The 23143-nt window shown below is 36.1% G+C and overlaps 1 protein-coding gene across 4 annotated transcripts in view; it reads right to left on the reverse strand.

The window, feature by feature from the left end:
* FEZ2 (fasciculation and elongation protein zeta 2) overlaps positions 1–14287 on the reverse strand; it is a 63779-nt gene extending 49492 nt beyond the window's left edge. For 2 of the 4 annotated variants that reach the window (XM_074288178.1, XM_074288176.1), the window contains exons 1-2: positions 13982–14266; positions 13276–13326 (exon numbers count right to left, since the gene is read on the reverse strand). In XM_074288178.1, the coding sequence (XP_074144279.1) occupies positions 13276–13326; positions 13982–14229 (299 nt within the window). In that variant the 5' untranslated portion in view covers positions 14230–14266. Of the gene's footprint in view, positions 1–13275; positions 13327–13981 lie in introns of all 4 variants that reach the window. The other 2 variants (XM_074288177.1, XM_074288179.1) reach the window with 2 other exon arrangements.
* Between the last annotated feature and the right edge of the window lie 8856 nt (positions 14288–23143).

Below are 23143 nucleotides of genomic sequence, written 5' to 3' on the forward strand. Positions count from 1 at the left end.
GAAGATGGACATTTAACAAAATAAATGAATTCCATCTATTTTTGATGAAAAAACCAGACCTACATAAAAGGTTTGATCTTCAAATACAGAACTCAAGAGATTTCTAAAAAGGTAAAAAGAAATCTTGAGAACTATACTTCTGTCAAAAAAATATGTAAAGAACATATGTACAATTTGTCTTAGAAACTAGAGGTGGAAAGGAGATTATATCATAAAAAAGTGTAAAGTGGTGGTACTACATCTCATGAAGAGGCAAAGCTAACCTATTATATCTGAGAGAAAGAAAGGAGGGAGAGGAACATAGCGTGTATCAATAGACATATTCGATTTATGGTGAAACTTCTTCCACTTCATTGAAAAGTGAAAGGGAAGGAGTAAGCTAAGGGGAAGGGAATACAGTAATTTCGAGGAAAAGGGGTAAAATAAGGGGAGGATCTTTAAGGTGGGGGAGGGATCCTAAAAAGGGAGGGCTGTGAAAAGCAAGTGGTGTTCACCAGTTTAATACTGGATAGGAGGGTCAAAGGGAAGGAAAGGGGAAAAGCCAAAGCAGGGGTTAATAGGATGGCAAGCAATATAGAATTAGTCCTTCTAACCATAAATGTGAATGGGGCAAACTGCCTCATAAAGAGGAAGCAGTTAGCAGACTGGATTAAAAGTCAGAATCCTACTAGATGTTGTTTACAGGAAACACACCTGAAACAGGGTGAGACATTCAAACTAAAAGTAAAAGGGTGGAGCAGAATCTATTATGCCTCAGGCAAAACCAAAAAAGCAGGAGTAGCCATCCTCATCTCAGATCAAGCAAAAACAAAAATTGATCTAATTAAAAGAGATAAGGAAGGGCATTATATCCTGCTCAAGGGCAGCATCAATAATGAAGCAGTATCAATATTAAACATATATGCACCAAGTGGTGCAGCATCTAAATTCTTAAAAGAGAAATTAAGAGAGCTGCAAGAGGAAATAGATAGCAAAACTATAATAGCGGGAGATCTCAACCTTGCACTCTCAGAATTAGATATATCAAACCACAAAATAAATAAGAAAGAAGTCAAAGAGGTAAATAGAATACTAGAAAAGTTTGATATGATAGATCTTTGGCGAAAGCTAAATGGAGACAGAAAGGAATATACTTTCTTCTCAGCAGTTCATGGAACCTATACAAAAATTGATCATATACTAGGGCATAAAAACCTCAAAATCAAATGCAGTAAGGCAGAAATAGTAAATGCATCCTTTTCAGACCATAATGCAATCAAAATAACATTTAATAAAAAGCCAGGGGAAAATAGACCAAAAAATAATTGGAAACTAAATAATCTTATACTAAAGAATGATTGGGTAAAACAGCAAATCATAGACATAATTAATAACTTCAACCAAGAAAATGACAATAATGAGACATCATACCAAAATGTGTGGGATACAGCCAAAGCAGTAATAAGGGGAAGTTTTATATCTCTACAGGCCTACTTGCATAAAATAGAGAAAGAGAGGGCCAACGAATTGGGCTTACAACTAAAATTGCTAGAAAAGGAACAAATTTAAAAACCCCAGACAAACACAAAACTTGAAATTCAAAAAATAAAAGGTGAGATTAATAAAATTGAAAGTAAAAAAACTATTGAATTAATTAATAAAACTAAGAGTTGGTTCTATGAAAAAACCAACAAAATAGACAAACCCTTAGTAAACCTGATTAAAAAAAGGAAAGAGAAAAAGCAAATTGATAGTCTTAAAAATGAAAAGGGTGAACTCACCACTAATGAAGAGGAAATTAGAACAATAGTTAGGAGCTACTTTGCTCAACTTTATACCGATAAATTCGATAACTTAAATGAAATGGAAGAATACCTTCAAAAATATAGCTTGCCCAGATTAACAGAGGAAGAAGTAAGTAGTCTAAATAGTCCCATCTCAGAAAAAGAAATAGACCAAGCTATTAACCAACTTCCTAAGAAAAAGTCCCCAGGACCAGATGGATTTACAGGTGAATTCTACCAAACATTTAAAGAACAACTAACTCCAATGCTATGTAAACTATTTGAAAAAATAGGGATTGAAGGAGTCCTACCAAATTCTTTCTATGACACAGACATGGTACTGATACCTAAACCAGGTAGATCGAAAACTGAGAAAGAAAACTATAGACCAATTTCCTTAATGAATATTGATGCTAAAATCTTAAATAAGATATTAGCAAATAGACTTCAGAAAATCATCCCCAGGATAATACACTATGACCAAATGGGATTTATACCAGGAATGCAGGGCTGGTTTAATATTAGGAAAACTATTAGTATAATTGACCATATTAATAATCAAATTAATAAAAACCATATGATCATTTCAATACATGCAGAAAAAGCATTTGATAAAATCCAACATCCATTCCTACTAAAAACGCTTGAGAGTATAGGAATAAATGGACTATTCCTTAAAATAATAAGGAGCATATATTTAAAACCTTCAGTAAACATCATATGTAATGGTGATAAACTAGAACCTTTCCCTGTAAGATCAGGAGTGAAACAAGGTTGCCCACTATCACCATTACTATTCAATATAGTACTAGAAACTCTAGCCTCGGCAATAAGAGCCGAGAAAGAGATTCAAGGAATTAGAGTAGGAAATGAAGAAATCAAATTGTCACTTTTTGCAGATGACATGACGGTATACTTAGAGAACCCCAAAGATTCTGCTAAAAAGCTATTAGAAATAATTCAGAATTTTAGCAAAGTCGCAGGATACAAAATAAATCCCCATAAATCCTCAGGATTTTTATACATTACCAACACAATCCAACAGCAAGAGATACAAAGAGAAATTCCATTCAAAATAACAGTCGATAGTATAAAATATTTGGGAATATATCTACCAAAGGAGAGTCAGGAATTATATGAGCAAAATTACAAAACACTTGCCACAAAAATAAAGTCAGATTTAAATAATTGGAAAGACATTCAGTGCTCTTGGATAGGCCGAGCGAATATAATAAAGATGACAATACTCCCCAAACTAATCTATTTATTTAGTGCTATACCAATCAGACTCCCAAGAAACTATTTTAATGACCTAGAAAAAATAACAACAAAATTCATATGGAAGAATAAAAGGTCGAGAATTGCAAGGGAACTAATGAAAAAAAAGTCAGAGGAAGGTGGTCTAAGTGTACCTGATTTAAAGCTATATTATAAAGCAACAGTCACCAAAACCATTTGGTATTGGCTAAGAAATAGACTAGTTGATCAGTGGCATAGGTTAGGTTCACAGGGCAAAATAGTGAATAAAAATAGCAATCTAATCTTTGACAAACCCAAAGATCCCAAATTTTGGGATAAGAATTCATTATTTGACAAAAACTGCTGGGAAAACTGGAAATTAGTATGGCAGAAACTAGGCATGGACCCACATTTAACACCACATACTAAGATTAGATCAAAATGGGTCCAAGATTTAGGCATAAAGAACGAAATCATAAATAAATTGGAGGAACATGGGATGGTTTACCTCTCAGACTTGTGGAGGAGGAAAGAGTTTGTGTCCAAGGGAGAACTAGAGACCATTATTGATCACAAAATAGAACATTTTGATTACACCAAATTAAAAAGTTTCTGCACAAACAAAACTAATGCAAACAAGATTAGAAGGGAAGTAACAAATTGGGAAAACATTTTTACAGTTAAAGGTTCTGATAAAGGCCTCATCTCCAAAATATACAGAGAATTGACTTTAATTTATAAGAAATCCAGCCATTCTCCAATTGATAAATGGTCAAAGGATATGAACAGACAATTTTCAGATGATGAAATTAAAACTATTTCCACTCATATGAAAGAGTGTTCCAAATCACTATTGATCAGAGAGATGCAAATTAAGACAACTCTGAGGTATCATTACACACCTGTCAGATTGGCTAAGATGACAGGAACAAATAACGATGAATGTTGGAGGGGCTGTGGGAAAACTGGGACACTGATGCATTGTTGGTGGAGTTGTGAAAGAATCCAACCATTCTGGAGAGCAATCTGGAATTATGCCCAAAAAGTTATCAAAATGTGCATACCCTTTGACCCAGCCATACTACTACTGGGCTTATACCCCAAGGAACTACTAAAGAAGGGAAAGGGACCTGTATGTGCCAAAATGTTTGTGGCAGCCCTTTTCATAGTGGCTAGAAGCTGGAAGATGAATGGATGTCCATCAATTGGAGAATGGTTGGGTAAACTATGGTATATGAATGTTATGGAATATTATTGTTCTATAAGAAATGACCAACAGGAGAAATACAGAGAGGCTTGGAGAGACTTACATCAACTGATGCTGAGTGAAACGAGCAGAACCAGAAGATCATTATACACTTCAACAATGATACTGTATGAGGATGTATGCTAATGGAAGTGGATTTCTTCAACATAGAGAAGAGCTAATCCAATTCCAATTGATTAATGATGGACAGAATCAGCTACATCCAGAAAAGGAACACTGGGAAATGAATGTAAACTGTTATTTTTACCTTCTGAATCCAATTCTTCCTGTACAACAAAAAATTCGGTTCTACACAAATATATTGTAATATACTGTAATATAATTAACATATATAAGACTGCTTGCCATCTGGGGGAGGGGGTTGGGGAAGGAAGGGAAAAAATCTGAATAGAAGTAAGTGCAAGGGATAATGTTGTAAAAAATTACCCATGCATATGTACTGTCAAAAAAATGTTATAATTATAAAATAAAATTAAAATTTAAAAAAAAAAAAAAAAAACTTCCAGTTTCTAGCTACAACAAAAAGAGCTGCCACATTTTGGCACATACAGGTCCCTTTCCGCTCTTTAGTATTTCTTTGGGCTATAAGCCCAATAGCAGCAATGCTGGGTCAAAGGGTATGCACAGTTTGATAACTTTTTGGGCATAGTTCCAAATCTGCAAGAGTTATTATATGCATCTTACAGATAAGGAAATTCAGGCTCTCAAAGAGTAAGGACTTGGCCATGGTCTTGGAGTCAGATGAAGGATTTGAACCAGGTCTCTTGGTTGAGTAAAAATCCCAGGTTCTTTACCCCCTACCATACTGCCACCTTAAGTGCAAAGATATATTTTTCAACTCCAATTCCCAATCTTTAAACTTTGTCACAACAATGCATGCTCTTTCTGTCTCTACAAAACAGATTTGGTATCTTCTGTAGGAACTTATTATGAATGTCAATTAAAGAGAAATATGAGGAAAAACAAATGTCCATGATAAAGGTACAAAATGCTAGGTAAAGAAAAGACTGATAGAAATTTTCATTTCCTCCAAAGAAGGTAGTCACAAACTTTATAGCTTTTACCTAGTGCAAGTAAAATACCTAACTTCCTACTAGCAATATAAATAGGGAAACAGCTGTATTACAAAACATCAAGAAGCAAGGGAGGGGGAAATGTCTGACAATAGCTTGATGAGAAACAACTAGGCAAAATTATCCTAAAAGTACAAACATTTGCTAATTTACATAAGCAGACCATTCTGTAGCCTTCTAAATAAAGCACTTTTATATAACGCATATTTGCCCTTATCTATACACTTGACTTAAGACTAACAAAGGCACACACAAAATAAAAGGCAAGACATAAAATGTACTGAAATACAGACATATTAACTACAGTACCATGATAATAAATAAAATTATTAAATAAAAGGTAAGGTGTAAGGATAAAGTATACAAAAAGACCTTTCTTTAATCTTTCCAGTGAGCAGCTTAATCAGCTCTTCATTCAACAGTTCTTTTAAAATTCTTCGCATAAAGTCAAAATTAAATATGAATTTATCTAATGTGAACAAATGTAAGTGAGAATTGCCTGTATTTAAGGATAAATTTGAAGGCAACAAACATTTTTTAAAATGAGATACATGAAAATTTTTTACAACAAACCCTTTTTACTATCAAGGACTGTGAATCTATGACTTTAGACTCAAAAATCAGAGAAAACAAGGATGAGAAGGATAACTGGATAAAATCAAGGAAAAACAGAAAATCCAAGATGAAGGAGATAATTTGTGGGGAGCATAATGAGAACAATTCTCAAAGTATATAAAAGAAGGGCAGGTACCCAAGGAATAAAAATCACACCTTCAAATCTTATTACCCCCCCAAAAAAAAGTTTACTTAGAAAACAGTAACTGTCAACCCTTTTGCCATACATATATATATCTATATTTATATCTATATGTCTACATATATAGATATATATGTATATACGTATACCAGTGGTACCTCCACACTCCTGCTTCGAAACTGTCAAATTCAGTATTGTAAGCATTTCAACAAGAAAAACTGCTTCAGCACTTATTGCATTTAGTTGTTGTCTTAGTTGAGCAGTAAGGATATGAGGTTGGCTAGGCTGCCCAACTCTTGTTGCAGATGCTATGAACAACTCCTCCCCAAGAAGGGTAGTAGTGCACAGACAGGATTGTCAGTTTGGAGGCCACGGTACTGAGAGTGTGCATGTTAGCAGGCAGGTTGCAGGGCCATTCTTGTAGGATAATATGATGGCAGTGGCATAGAATCCCAGCCCCCAAAAAAATAATGATGGAAGGGGTATGGAGCAGTCGGCCTGCTCAGCAAGAAGAGAAGCAGCAGGAGTAGGAATAGCTGTGGTGGCTGAAGTAGCAGCAGCAAGAGCACAAAGAGAAGGTGTGGCTGCAATGGAAGAGGACCCAGGACTCCTGGCAGCCCCAAGTCCTGGGACCATAGCCAAAACTTTGGGCAGTGGAAGACCTGGGATCATATCTTCCACCTCCATATCCAGGTGCTCCTGCCCCAATGAAGCTTAGATAGTACAGTGGGTGGGGGAAGATATAAAGGTCAAGATTCTTCTCAGAAAGTGACAATAAAGGAGGCTGGGCTGACTCATTTCTGCTGCAGCTAGAAGCCCCACTTGCCCTTTTGGGGAACTGAGTGGGGAGGGATGATTAGAATGCAGAATGGAGATGTACTCCTTATGGGAAAAAGCTGTACTGTTTATAGGAAAAAGCCATCCAATCCTCATTATTTTTGCTACCCATGATGGCTTCAGGAATCAATTAACTATGAGTACCAAGGTTCGACAATAGGTGGGTGTATGTGTCTGTGTGTGGTGAAAATAGTACTTTAATATCAATAATATAGTACCAATAGTAGATAGATTAGAAATTTAAGGATATGAACTCTAATCCCCTTTTTTGCCACTAACCAGCTTAGTCATTTAATAATACATATTTTTATACTAAATATAATGTTTGAAAAAGTACTTTCTCCACAATCCTCTTAGGTACAGTGACATGAAGATTATTCAGAACAAATAATAACTTTGATGATTTCATTTTGTGACAAAAAAAGATCATGAGTGTGCCCTTCCACTGAACTAGCTTGACTTAGAACATCTGACCTAATGTTCTAAATCAATTGATTGATTAGAGAAATGCAAATTAAAACAACTCTGAGGTACCCCTTCACACCTCTCAGATTGGCTAAGATGACAGGAAAGGATAATGATAAATGTTGGAGGGGATGTGGGAAAACTGAATGCATTGTTTTCTACTTCTACTGGGACTATGAGTCTTATTCCCAGTGAGGGAATGATAAGCTCTGAAAAATAAAAGGTACCCCAAAAGTGTTAGTAAAGTTTTAAACTTTAATAGCTTAAAAACTCTCTTGTTTTAAACCCCAATGAAAATCTGTGGGATAAAATTAAAGGACAGAAATAGGAAAATGGAATTTTCATCAAAAATGAACTTAACATACAACATCACAAAAATAATGAAGAATTTAAAAATATGTGCCAAAATCTTCTGAACTCATATAAAACAAATGCCTGAAGCAAAATGACGTACATTAAAAGTTTAAGAGAAGAGAAGAGAAGAAATTATAAGGTTTGGTGTAAAAGTCAACAAATTTAACAGTTACTTTATCCTAAGTAATTCATATACTACTGCAGCACATGAATAATTATGTTTATTTACAGAGATTAAAAGTTAACTAGCTAAGCAGGAAGGCTATGAAAATAGAACTGAGTCAGGACTCTAAATCCATTATTCCTTTCTTTAGGGAATCACATCTAAAATGAATAAAATGAAATAGAAATTCTCTAAGGATCTTCTAACCTTGGAATTCTCTAAATATTCAACTAGGTGTATTTTTTGGTTAAGCACCTCATTTATAAAGTTATTTCAGATAAAAGTAGCAAACTTTAAAGCTATATCCTTACATGAAATTTAAGGTTCGGTATAGTATAAAACATAATTATATAAAAACAAAAGACTTAAATGAAACATAATAGATATAGTCATAAATAAATGAGATGACATTAAATAGAAAAAAGCACAAGAAAAAGAAACACCAAAGTCTAAAGAATAACAAGAATGTACCTCCCCCTCTCCAAAGAATAATGGATATTTGGAATTGGAATTTATTATATATATACATATATATATATATATATGTTTGTGTGTATTATGCACATATATACATGATATATATGCATATATGCCATACATCATATATATATACATATATATATATATGTATATATATTATATATATATGAACACACATACATTGTTCAGTCATACAGTTGTGTACATTTAGTGACCCCATGGACCATAAAATGCCAGGCCCTTCAATCATCCACTACCTCCCAAAATCTGTCCAAATTCATGTTTAGTGTTCCATGATACCATATCCATCTTATCTTCTACCACTCCCTTCCCCTTTTGCCTACAATCTTTCCTGACATCAGGATCTTTTCTAATAGTCTTCCCATTATGTGGACAAATTATTTAAGATTCATTTTCAATATTTGGCTTTCCAATGAATAACCTAAATTAATTTATTTAACTAATGACTGATTCAAAAGTATCAATTCTATGGGGCTTAACTTTCCTTATAGTCCAATTCTCAACAACCACACATGGTTATTAGAAAAATCACAGCTCTGATTATATGGACCTTGTCCAAGATGAAATCCCTGCTTTTTTAGTATGCTGTCTGGATCTGCCATAGCTTTCCTTCCAAGGAGCAAATGAATTTTCTTTTCATGGCTGCAGTCATCTTCCATGGTGATCTGCATCACCATGCAAGCCCAAGAATATAAAATCTGACACCGATTCCATTTCTTTGCTCTCTATTTGCCAGGAAGTAACAGGATCAATAGTCAAAACGTTAAGTAGTTTTTGTTGTTGTTGTTGTTTTTTAAATTTTAAGCTTTAAGCTAACTTTTGTATCAAGAGGCTTCTTCTTCACTTTCTGCCATCAGAATGATCTCTTTACATATCTTGAGACTCTGGATAATTGTCCTAGCAACCTGGATTCTGGCTTTTGTTTCATTGAGCCTGCATTTCACATGATGTTTCCTGCATATAAGTTAAATAAATAAGGTGTTAATATATAGTCTTTTCACCCTCCTTTTCCAATCTTAAACCAATCAGTTGTTGCAGATTTTGTTCTAACTGTTGCTTCTTGGCCCACATTTAGGTTCCTCAGGAAACAAGTAAGATGGATCCATATTCTTGAGGACTTGTCACATTTTGTCATGATCCACAGTCAAAGGCTTTATAGTGTAGGCAATGCCGCAGAAATAAATATCTTCCTGGAACTCCTTTGCTTTCTCCATAATCCAGTGAATGTTGGCAATTTAGTCTCTAATCCCTCTGCTTCTTCAAAACCAGAATGCTCTTCTGGTATTTCTCAGTTCACACTCTATCTTGGAGAATCTTAAGCATAATCTTGCTGGTATATATAATGAATACAAGTGTTTTGTAACTAAACATTTGTTAGCATTGTTCTCCTTTAGTATTGGGATATAAACTAATCCTGTGGCCACTGTTGAATTATACAAATTTGCTGGTATATTGAATGCAGTACTTCAATAATATCATCTTTTAGGATTTTAAATAGCTCAGGTAGATCTCGGTCATCTCCACTAGACTTACTGCTAACAATGCTAGATCAGTAACCATACCAATTTGGTTACTAGTGATATTAAGATCTTTAATGGGGGGGAGGAGAGGAGGCGATATGTATATCCTTGTCACTTTTTAATCTCTTTTGCTTCTGTAAAGTCCATAACTTTTTCTTTTTTATCATGCCCATTTTTACATGAAATATTTAGTTGATATTTCTAATTTTCCTGAAGTTTTCTTGTCTCTCTCAATCTATCGTTTTCTTCTATTTCTTTACATTGCTCATTCAAAAAAATCTTACTCTTCTTGCCCCTCTCTGGAATTCTGCATTCAGTTGGATACATACATACATACATACATGTATATATGTATGTGTATATATGTATGTATATACACATGTGTGTAAGTATATATGTTTATATACATATACATACACATATTTTTATACATATTCTCAAAAGCAAGACAAAAATGAGAGTAAGGAACTAAAGATAGCAAAAAGTAATATTACTATAGTGGGGCAGAGATTCTATATGTCAACAGAGAGGGAAGTTTAATGAATAATCCAAAATGCAACTAATCCCAAAATAACACGAGCCTTTGGAATTCACCTCGACATAGCAAGAATCATACAGTCAAATACCTTTTTCCACATACCTCCCTTCCCATTCTTTCTATTCCTTCTTTTCTGAAGCTCTCTGACACCATACCTCAAAGAAACGTCATGGCCCTTTTGATTTCTCAGCTGGTCAGCTGCCTAATATTCTACCTAAAGATTTTTCAATAATCCCCAGAATGAAGCATAATTCAGCACTGCAAGGATTCATTAAAGCGATATTACTAATATTTGAAGAAGATCCAAAGGCAGAAATTAGGGGCTATGAGGAAAAAAAAAGGAATTGGGAACAGTTTGCCTATGGATACAACCAAAAGCAAATTTAATCTTCCAACTATGTGACAGAATAATGACAAATATTCTGTCTCTGATAAGGATAGAACAATTTGAACAGATTAGCTATAGAGAGAAAAATCTTATTATCAGTCAACAGACATTCAATATATATTTTTTGAAGTACCTATTATATGCCTAGCCCTGTAACAGGCATTAGGGATACAGAAACTAAAATGAAAAAATCTATCACAAGGAAGTTTAGAGTTTACTGGAAGATACAAGGTATGAATAGATAAGTACAAGGTAATTTCATGAATGAGAGAACACCAGTCTCTGGGCCATTTGGAAGACAGAAGGACAACATTCCAGACATAGTAGCCAGAGATGTCCATAGAGATAAAAGCTAAAATGCTGAGTTTAATGAACAGCTAATAACCCTGTTTGGCTGGAACATAAAGAGAAGTGATATGAAATAATTCTAGAAAGTTAGGTAAGACTTAACCAGATTGTACAGAGCTTGAGATGTCAGGCTGAATTTGCATTTTATCCAATGCCAATACAACACAAGCGAAGTTTTTGATCAAGGAGAAAAAGGAATGCTATGTTTTAGAAATATTAGTTTGGTAGCTATGTGATGAATAAAGCAGAGAGAAGCAGAGATCAGAAGCAATAGAATTAATAAGAGGTCATTACAAGAGTCCAGGGAAGAATTAATAAGAGCCTGAATGAGGTGGCAGTTATATGGATGGAAAGAAATAAATTTTGTTTTGGAAGGATACTATGCATAGATGCAACCAAACTATATGGGTTAAAGGGTCAAAGACTTGGAGCTAGAAGGAAATTTAAAGTTATCAAATGCAATTCATTATCAGGAAACGAAGACCCAGAGAAGTTGTGCCATAAGAATACATAGTTAGTAAGGAGTAAAGTCAGAGTTCAAAAACCGAGTCACTGACTCCAAATTCAATGCACTTTCTACTACTCCAGCTGCATATCCAAGTCCTACAAAAACCCTACTGACTACTTTGGAATGATCCTTTCATTCATAATCCCAACATACATAAGCACCATTTTTAAAAATTTAAAAAGTTTTTACACGTATATACAAGTAGAGAGGAAAAATATTTTTCTTTAGGTAGTAGCAAAGGCAGATGTTGAAATCTCAACTTTTGTTGAGGGTTTATACATATACAAAGTACGCTCACACTCTTCACCTTCAGTCACCCATGCTATCTACCTATTAATGCTACCTTGATTCTATCCAGCAGCTCTAATACTATTCAAAACTGACTGAACTTCTATGCCCCAGGTTTTCAGAAACCAGGATCCCAATCACTAGGAAAAAAACTTATTTTACAAACTCTTGCCATGGAGTTCAATGGTCTTGTTTAGTGATTAAATAAATGTAAATTAGCTCACTCTAGCTAACTATGACAGACTCTAGATCATATTTTTTCCTTAATCTACCCATTTCTCCACCTTCCTCTACTTATCCCCTATTTTCTGCCTTTTGTTCTAGGAGCAATGTTCAAATTAGTAGTACCAAAGCTTCTGGAAAAAGCATCCGTTGACTGACATTGTGACTTCAGACCGAAATTCCCAGGGCCACCACTTCTAATTCCGATCTTCTCCTTCCCCATCCTAACCTCTTGGTGAAACTCCTTAGCTCAACACTGTCCTTTCTTTGGAGTTCCTTGTCCTTTTATCCTGTTGATATTCTTGCTACCAAGCCTTAGCTTGGATCACTTCCACCATCAGTAGTTCCCATTATCCACTGCCATTGTCACTACTTCAAATGAAGTTGAAAAAAAATCATCAAACCATGCTGGTTGTGTTCACTACAAATTTTATGACATATAACCTGTTCAACTGGCCCCTACTGCCGCAATGCAACCTTTTTACACTTCCCTAACTGATTCACTACTTCATTTACCACAATGGATTTTCGAAATCTTTTCATCGCTACTCAAACCTCCCTCTCCCTGACCCCTGAAAAAACTGTAAGCCCCTTAGAGGCAGAAACTATCTTCTGCCTCTGTGTATCCCCAGTCCTTAGACAGTGTCTGTACATAGTTTTATAAATTGAACTAAGAAAAATTCTTATATCAGAGAAATTAGATGCCTGAACCAAAATGTGTGTGTGCCTCTTCCATAAAACCAGGATAATATCAGTATTATGAGGTGAATTTTATGGATAACCATATCTAGGGTATCTCATTTTATCAATAAAATAGAGAGATAGATATAGATATGTACATGTTGGTACAGAGATAGGACTTGTGGTTTCATTGCTATAGGGATCCTTCCCAAGTGAGGAAATGCCTTCTGTTAGTGCAAGGCAGCAAACTCAGGAGATGCAGGAGTGCAGGACCTGGAAATCAGGAGGACCAGAGTTCGAATCCAGCTGCACATATTAGCTAGCTGGGTAAGTCACTCGACATCTTTGCCTCAGTTTCCTCACCTGTAAAATGAGCTGGAGAATGAAATGTCAGACCTCCCCAGCATCTTCTCCCTGAAAAACCCAAACGGGGTCACAGAGAGTCAGATATATCTGGAAACCACTGAACAGCAGAAACATGCAGTCATTTAAAGCAAGTCCTTGATTACTTCCCCAGATACAAATATGGATGTGTCTGCTTTATTAAAGCATTCCTATCAAGTCCTGTTCAATTTCCCTCTTTTATCATGAGTCTGTAATATTTAGCACTGGGAACTGTAGGAAGGTTAGTATCCAAAAAAAAAAGAACCAAAAAAAAAAAAAAAAAAAAAAAGGCAGCACAGAAGGAGAATGTTAGAGGTTCAAGAAAAGGGGCAGGAGATTGGAGGATGCAAAAGTGAAGAGATTCTGACCCGGGGCCTACCAGGGGGGAGGGGAAAAGGTGGGCGGGCCCCCGGAGGGCGTGTTCTGGGGAGAAGGCGTGGTCGGAGGGGGAAAGAAGAGTCTGGGAAGAGAGAAAAGGCGGGGACTCGATGGGAGGGGGAGTAAGAGGAATGGGCAGCAAATCTCTCCCTGAGGAGGGAGTGTGGGGGAGCTGGACACTGAGCCGCGGACAGAGGCCTAACACGGGGAGGAGGGAAGAGGGAAGAGGGAGGAGAGAGGAGGGAGGAAGGAGGAGGGAGAGGCGCCCGCCCCTCGGCTCCTCGAGCCCGACCCCGGCTGCACTCACTCATCCTCCTGCAGCAGGCTCCGCTCGGTGATTGGCCTGACCGCCGCCCTCGGAGCCTCGGCGTCCGGACTGGAGGGGCGGAAACACAGGCTCAGCTTCTCCTCCAAGCCGCAAGCCAGCGCCGAGAAGCCGACGCCTCCCTCATCATCAAGCGCCCTGGCCCCGGCGTTACGATTCTGCTGGTCCAGGCGGCCGCGGGCTGGCTCCTGGAACTCATAGAAATCCTGCCAGTCCCCATCAGCCGCCATCACTGCCCGGCCAGGCCCGCCGCGCCGCGCCGCGCCCCGCCCCTCCTCAGCCGGCCCCGCCCCCGCGCGACCTCGCTTGTCTGGTCCCGCCCCATTCGGGCTTCCTGCTTTGGCTCGCCCCGCCCCGCTCAGTCCGGCCGCGTCCTGGTTCCCCCAGACTGCTGATTTCTGCTTTTTGAGCTCTCTCCTTAGGAATGTCACCTCTTTCCTTTGAGAAGAAAAAGTAACGGTGGGCCGGTAGGCCCAAATGCGGCTCAAAAGAGAAGTGGCAGTAAATAAAGTCCGTGTTTTACTTCGGGCACGCAGCGTCAGCTAGGTAGCCCAGTGGTCACGCACCGGACCTGGAGACTTCAAGCGCGGCCGCAGACACTGACTGAGCTGAGTGACCCGGGCACGTCACCCCAGTGTCCGCATGACAAACCACTCCTACTGATCTCTGCCAAGAAAACCCCAAAGAATCAGGAGCCCACGTGCCTGAGCAACCAAGTCAGGGCGCAGAATGAATCGTGGGAGCCAGATTTTCGAAAGAATGAGCATCGTTTATCAAGCCCCGGCTCTGTCCGAAGCACGGAATTAACAATTCAACAAAAACTACTAGCCCCTTCCCCTGGCCCAGTTTGTCTTGAATTATGTAAAAATTTGCTAAATATCCCCAAGGAGGCCGAATTCTACATGGCCCGCTCCTACCAGTTATCTAAAAGGAAGATTGTATCTGTGAGGTTAGGTTGCTCCAGAATGTGCCTTTTGAAATGCAATTGGCCGTTAGCATTCCCCAAGGTTCCTTCTACAAACATGGCATTCAATTAATGTGGAAGAGCCTAGGTCTTTCCTCTCCCCCTCCCCACAATTCCCTCATTCCCTCCCAGTGTCCCAAACCCAGTCTCTAGAAATAGCCAGTGTCAGTTTAGCACAAACTTCCCTATTGAACAGAGTTGATTGTTAACTACCCGGAGGTTACTAAATATGGAAACTCAGAAGTATTTGGTTCCAGGGTGTCATGCTCTCCTGGTTATGTCTCCAGCATTTCTATGTGTACAGATCTGGTGACTTATATAGTCATATGAAAATTTCCCATTAATAAAAACCTTGAAATTAAAAAAAAAAAAAACTACTAGGAAAGTTTAAAAAAAAAACAAACACTAAAATAGGATGGAAACAATGGAAAAAAAATATTAATTTTCTAGTAAAGGTCTGATAACCAAACAATCCAGATAAGTGATACATATGTAACTAGAGGCATTCCCCAAAATATAAATTTTAAAAGGTAAGAACAATCAAAGTGAAAAAAAGGGTAATGTTATTACTAATCATGTGAAAAAATACTCCAAAGCACTAATAATATAAGAAATTAAAATTAAAACAACTCTGAGATTCTCCCTCACCCCCATCAAATGGACAAAGTGACAAAAATGGAAGGTGATAGTTGTTGGAGAGGCTATTAAAGAACTGTTGATGAAGTTGGAAATTGATCTGTCCAATTTGGAAAAGACTTTAGAACAATAACCTAAAACACTAAATCATGCATGTTCACTGACTGAACAATATGACATACTTAACATAAAGATATCAAATACATTAAAAACGTATAGTAGCATATTTCTCATAGCAAAGAATTGAAAAAAAAGTGGATATATCAACTGATGTATTGCTGAACAAATTGGGTTGTTACATAATAGAATAATGTTCTACTCTAAGAAATGAAAGGGAGATATTCAGAGAAACCTCATTTGTTTCAACTAATACAGAATGAATTAAGAAATATAAGAATTATTTATACAGGGACCACAACATTTTAAATAAATTATCTTTGAAAAATTTAAGACTATAAATTAGTATGCTGCCCAGCAATATCAGTGCAGAGGATGCTTTGGATCAGAAGCACTTTTCATCACTCTCCATTCAATGGAATTGGGTGAAAATGACCATGAACATCTCTTGAAGTTTCTACTTCTCTTTTCCTTCTCTTCCCTTGAGAAAACTGGGGGATTCTGGTGAAAAAAAAAAAAAAAAAAAAAAGTAACCTGTCCACTTGAAGATAATGAGATTAGCTCCTGGTTTTAGTCAAGGGCAAAGGTCCTAGTTCAAGATATTTTGTTTCCCTGATGGTAAATAAGAGTCACAAAATGTTCTGATCTTCTAGAGTCTAGTGGTCCCCAAACTTTTTAAATAGGGGGCCAGCTCACTGTCCCTCAGACTGTGGAAGGGCCGGACTATAGTAAAAACAAAAACTCACACTCTGTCTCCGCCCATTTGCCTTAACCCGGCGGGCTGCATAAACGTCCTCTGCAGGCCGCATCTGGCTCACAGGCCATAGTTTGAGAACTCCTGTTAAATCTACACAATCTGTTGATTGGCAATCCAAGAGAGATTTTTCTGTGTTAGTTAAATTTATAATGATGATCTATAGCTTCCCTCCCCTACATCAACTCTTTAACAAAACACAAATTCAAGAAGCAAATGAAATTACCCTTATCTAGTAGGCCTTTGTTTTAACATATATAAATAACTATTTATTTAAAATAAATTTTAAAAGTCAATTAGTCAAGTATTTATTAAGTGCCTACTGTTTCAGTGCTAGCAGTGTTTTTCACTGTTTTTCACTCTAAGCACTAGAAATGCAAAGAAAAGATAAGAAAAACAATTTTTGTTCTTAAGAAGATCAAACTATTTAATGGGGAAGATTACATGCAAACAACTATATAAAAAGAAGATATAATCAAGATTAATTAACAGTAGTCTTATAGGGAAGGCATTAAGATTAAGGACTCAGAAAGGCTTCTTGCTGGAAGTAGGTTTTTAACTGAGAGTTGAAAGAAGCCAGGGAAAGTAGGAGGCAGGATTTAGGGGAAAATACAGTGATTTCGGTTTTAGACATGTTGAGTTTGAAATGTGTTCAGGATATACAGTAGGAGGTATCTAATTGACAATTGGGGACTTGAGACTGGTACTTAGGACAGAGTTTAGAGCTGGATAAATAGATCTGAGGGTCGTCTTAATAGATAATGATAACTGAAATAGAAATGAAAATTGAAAGTAATGGCACTAATAAAATCAAGTGAAATATCTAGAAGGAAAAAGAGAAAAGGGCCTCTACTTGGGAGATTTCCATGATCAGCAAAGAAGCAATTTTGAATGATACCCCTAGTCATTACAATAAAATGAAAGGGAGAAACAGAAAATGGAGTAGATTCATCATTGTTCCAGCAGTTTCTCCAAGTAACCATAATTCAATTACTCCCTACTAGATTCTCTTAATAAACTGAATTGTATGCCAGAGAAAGGTAAAGGCTCCTGCCTCTCCATACCTAAATTAAAGGCTTAATCAGTCTCATGGAAAGTGCTTCCATCTCTTGCTGCTGATCCTGCCACACTCATTCTTCACATCCTTTTCATGAAAGATATATAGCAGTAGAAATCCTGCCCTCTAGTTCTTGTCACATTATAGCTTATTCTTTTCCAGGCCAAAAAGGCCTATGATGTGGAGAGTTGCAAGGAGAGTATCCTTGCAGGGGAAAGGAGTAGTACTGACAAGGTGAAAATCCTTAAGGCAAGAATATAGGAAATTTGGGTCCCTGTGTAATAAAACATAGAGGAATAGAATGTGGAGGTCATTCTGGTCTGTCAGATACATAGCATTGAGTGAAGAGACTCTAATTTAAGAGCTTATTATGATTGATGGGGTCTGGAAAAAGAATAATTCAAGTGCTAGGGAGGGAGGGGAAATCCTCTGGGGCTCTTCTTACTCTCCAGTCAGTTGCCTTAGACTAAAAAAAGGAAAAAGAATGGCCAATCTAATAAGGATCAAGACTATATGCAGCCCATCCAGCATAATTACTGCAAACCTAGTGTGCCCAGGAACAAGGCTTTTAAGAAATTCATCCTCTTCAGCACTGTGGATAAAGCTATCAGGGAAATTTCTAAAACTAGTATCTTTAAGTCTTATGTGCTACCCCAGCTATATGTGAAACTACATTACTTTGGGAACGGTTCAATCCACATCAGTGTGACAAGGAACCCATGATGCCAATAAAAATCAGATATCCCCACCTAACTTCTATGGGATGCTTGAACTCCTAAAGAGAAAATAAAATGGTGTCTATCTTTAAACTCTAAAAAAATAAAACAAACTCCCAGAGTTTTTAGCAGCTTTGGCTACCTTTCAAGTCAATCATCCATTCCTTACCAGAAGAACCATCACAAGACACTGACAACTCCAAAAATTGATAATGAAGTATACCATGTGCCTTTTGGGTGAAAGTGATATAGTACAGATACAGAAAGAGACATACATTCTTGAGACATGACCAAATTTGTTTTTCTTGAGTTTGTCATAAGGAGTGATTATACTGGGGTTTGGAGAAAAGACAGGAGAGAAGGAAAGAGAAGGGTGTCAGTGACATATTTAAATATATATATATATTTATGTATATATAAATGTATATATATATATATATGTATATATAAATGTATATATACACATACTAGTGTGACAAACTAAACAAACAAGATGATGATACTACCTTACAATTCCAAGTTTCTAGCCTTCTTTGCGTATGGAAATGTTCTTATTTTTTATAATTTTCTAGGTCATAATAAAAATAATTTTAAAAATATGAATGCATAAGTTACAAAGAAGTAGAAGCAAAAGGAACATAGCTACTAAGAATCAGAAAAGCAAAAATTTGTAAAATTTATCCTAAGTGACTTAATGTCCCTGAGAAAAAAGAGATTGTCTATCATCTTCTAAATAAGCAAGATCTTTTCAAATGGGATCTGTAAATTGAATGTTGAAAATCCTAATGTTTCATAGCAGGCTGGTGGTATGGGGTTTGATTGATATTATACTATGTAATAATGATAAAGCCCTTAAGATTTACATTGCTTTCTCTTTCTGGAAAAAAAATGTTGAAAAAATAGATACACTTGTGCACTATTGGTAGAACTGATCCAAACATTCTGCAGAACAATTTGTTACTTTGTTACAAGGGTCTTTGCATATCTTTTGACTTAGTAATACTTCTACTAGGTATATATCACAAATAGATCAAAGGAAAAGGAAAACAACCCACATTTACAAAAATATTTATAGCAGCTTTTTGTAGTGCAAAGAAAGAAACTAAAAGGATGTTCATCAATTAGGGAATCACTGAACCAACTAAGACATATGTTATGATGGAAAACTATTATGCTGTTAAAAAATAATGAAGAGGCTGGTTTCAGAAAAGTTTTGGAAGATGTGAAGTCAAGTGAGGAGAACCAAGAGATCACTGTACACAGTAGTAGCAATGTATAATGGGTATTTTATTTCTTGCCTTCTCAAGGAATGTCAGAAGGGCTGCAGGGAAAAAGAAAATTTGGAACAGAAAGTCAAAAAAGAAAATATACAAAACTGAAGGAAAAATAAATAAATATATCTTTTTAATTCAAAAATGTTTAAAAAGAGACAAAGAAAAAGAGTCTTGGTACTAGAGGGCAGGGTCTCTCTGTTTTTTAAAGGTCCACTGAGTCAGCATTTTTTCCTGTTCAGTGGCCAAATAAAGGCATAATTTTGTTATGCCAAAAGGCTAATCCTCTTCAGCATTATTCTACATTGTTATTAGAGTCCCTGGAAGTTTCCAGGGAGTTACAGTGTACACTCTATGGGATGACCTCTGTTAACTTATTCCCACACACACTCCATGGAATGTAACCATGACTACATAAAGATGGGGGAATTTTGCCTATTTGAAAGCAGCAGGAAAAGACAGAGAAGGGATGCAAATTAGAGAAAGAGCGAAAATTATTGAAGGGGCAAGATACCAGAGGAGACAGAGGATCAAATTGAGAGCATGAGTATAGAAAGAATTATTTATATTGAGCCAGCTCAAACATCCCAAGAGAGCTGAAATTTTCAGGGTGAGCATTTATACCTCAGACATCTGCTAACACTATAAATCAGAATTTGATTTAGTGTTTTGTTGATTGCCTAGACTTAAGAAAGTGATGGATAAAATGCTAATAATGCAGATTAAAAGTAAAAGTGTTTCATCTGCACATTATATATATATTTTTAAGAAACCAAGTTCTTAAACATTTAACAGTACTCCCCTGAGTATTAGCATTGGTAGAGAAAAGCAATACCTTTTCCTCTGAGACTGGAGCAAATAAGAGAATGGGGGATGATGCTGAGAAAATTTAAATATGGAAATAAAGAAGAGATAGAGTTCATGATGAAAACACTAATTCTTTTCAGTGGCATTTGAGGCAAGGCTATAAAATAAAATTTTGTATATAATAACAATGTTTCATTAGCCTGCTACTTTTCAGTTTTTGTGGCTCTCAATCTTTTGGGATTTTTAAAATATTTTCATTGTAATACTTTTTGACTTGGTTCATTCAGTTCCTATTATCAAAATATTGACATTCACAGAGCATTTTATGGTGATTCATAAAACAAAATAATTGAAACTATGACTGTCCTGAAATGTCTGGAACATATCTTCAATATAAATATACTCAAAGTCATAATGAGAAATTATTGCCTCCCAGGGTAAATGCCACAAAACATAACTGGGGCAATTGGCATGAATTATGCCCACACCTAAATAACAGAATCAGGGCAGGAAAAGCACCATCACATGGTAGCTTCTTCTTTTATTTAAATATTTGTGATAATTAGAAGCACATTTTTTTTCCTACACTATTTAGGCAAGTGCTATAAGATTACTCCACCTGGGTTACAGCTTGGGGTCTTCTTAAGAAAAGGTTATCTCAAGCTATTATAATATAAAAGAGTATAACTTTTATAATAAAAGAAAGCATAAATATGATGGAAAGAACAATAGGTCTGAAGTCTGAGCACCTGGGTCAAACACAACCTCTCTAATATTTGTTATATGTGTGACTAGAAGCAAATCATTTGACCTCCTTGACCCTCTGTTTCCTCCCCTGTGAAATAGGAGTGTTGGAATAAATCGCTGCTAAGGTCCCTTCTGACTCAACTATATAACACAGTTCCCTTTACTTCCACTTTATGCTCACCTAGGAATCTTCTAATATTAATGCGGTTTTCCAGTTAGACTTTGCTGTTGGGAAGACTTGTACTATTTAGTCAAGGCAAATAATCTGGTTACTTCCATAGTTATCTTTCTCATTATTCCAATATTTCAATTATTGTCATTATATGTAAATATTTTAGCTATGAATCAGTTTTTATGAGTTTTCTGGCACAAAACACTTCTAAGTTAGCTAATAAAATTAAATTCCTTTAATGCACAGAACTGAAGGCCAAATGCTCATTTCAGTGATCTCACTTAGATTCATGATGCTCAGCTAAGTTATCAAACTTGTATTTATATCACAGCCAACATCAAACTCTCAAAGCATGGGAAAGAAGACTGACAACCCACTTCCCCTAATTTGGTATGTTAAAGGGAAAGAACAAGATTTGCAAAAGAAGAAACAAGTTTTTGGAATCAGCTCTGTGAATGGTTGTTTGCCAAAGTACTGTATTTAGTAAAGCCTGGCTTGGCATTACATAGCAGCAGTGATACAATGGAAGGATCAAGATAGGAAAATTTGTTGGGAAAAATTCAGCTTATGCCTAATTTCATTCAGGTACTGGCAGTACATCTGAAGAAATACAAGAAATTAGAGCTTTAGATGTTAGCTCAAGTATTTAAAGAAAAGCTGTCTGACAACTTGCCAAAATAGTAAGATTCTTCAAATTGGACCATTTTTTTAAAAAAGCCAGATAGTTTGCTGTAATTGGAAGCCATATGCCAGACATTATTCATGTAGAATATTTGTCTGCAATAACTCATCTCTTAGTAACTGATAAAGCTCTAATAAAGGATTTAAACTTCTCTGTTCTGATAATTACTTCACATATGTAGTCTTGATCAAAGTATATGACTTACATGCTCCAGGTCTGAATAGTCTAGAACTATGACAGGCAGAATTTCTATAATGGCAACTCCTGCAACTCCTTTCTCTAAAAAATCCCCAACATGAAGACAACCTGCAGCAGTGGATAGAGCACCACTAATAGATAAACACTTTACTGTCAAATTTGTTCTTAGATACTTAGTTGTTTTGTGACCCTGGATAAGTTATTTATCCCAATTCCTTAACAACAACAACAAAAAAAAACCTAAAAATAGTTCAATGTAAATTATTTTCTTTGTAATCTTATATGTTTTTATTTTATGCATTCAAAAATATTACTTTGAGAAAGGGTCCAGTAAATTTCACTAGACTGCCAATATGGTCCCAACATATATAAGAGTTAACTCCTGCAAAAAGGCAAATGTATCATTACTCCTTGAAACAGCAAAATGCTAATTTTGAAAAATAATTGAAAATAACCATGAAAATAACTTCTTGTTATGCCAATACTTCTTGTATTTTTAACTATTTTTAAGAATGACTCCTTTGCAGTCCTATTTTGAGTCAGGATTGCCTAAAATTAGATATAGCAACCAAAATTCTTTCTAAAATGTAATTATTATAGTCACTACTCTGTGTGACAAGGCTTCTCAGACAGATTAAATCTTTTGTCTTCTGTATCTTCCAGAAAGTTTAGTGCATTAAGTCTCTGAAATTAATTGTAGACTGACTCCTCAACAAAATGAAGAATGGAGCCAATGGAATCCCTTTCTATTCATCAATATAGTGATTCTTCTAGAATCCGAGGTAGACCTTAGTGATGCTCAAGTAGTTTTCTTACCTCAGGCAACATAAATTCATAAGTGATAACAACGAGAATGAGGATCATCATAATTCACATTTACATAAATTCACAGTCAAAAATGTGTAAAACACTTTCTATATAACAAATATGTGAGCCAATAGTATTTATCTGCCTATATTCATTTTCAAACAAAGTTTTTGCATGGTTTAGACTTCAGAGAACATCATGCTTCTTCCAGGAGAA

This window comes from Sminthopsis crassicaudata, chromosome 2 (assembly GCF_048593235.1).
Source record: "Sminthopsis crassicaudata isolate SCR6 chromosome 2, ASM4859323v1, whole genome shotgun sequence".
NCBI lineage: Eukaryota > Metazoa > Chordata > Mammalia > Dasyuromorphia > Dasyuridae > Sminthopsis > Sminthopsis crassicaudata.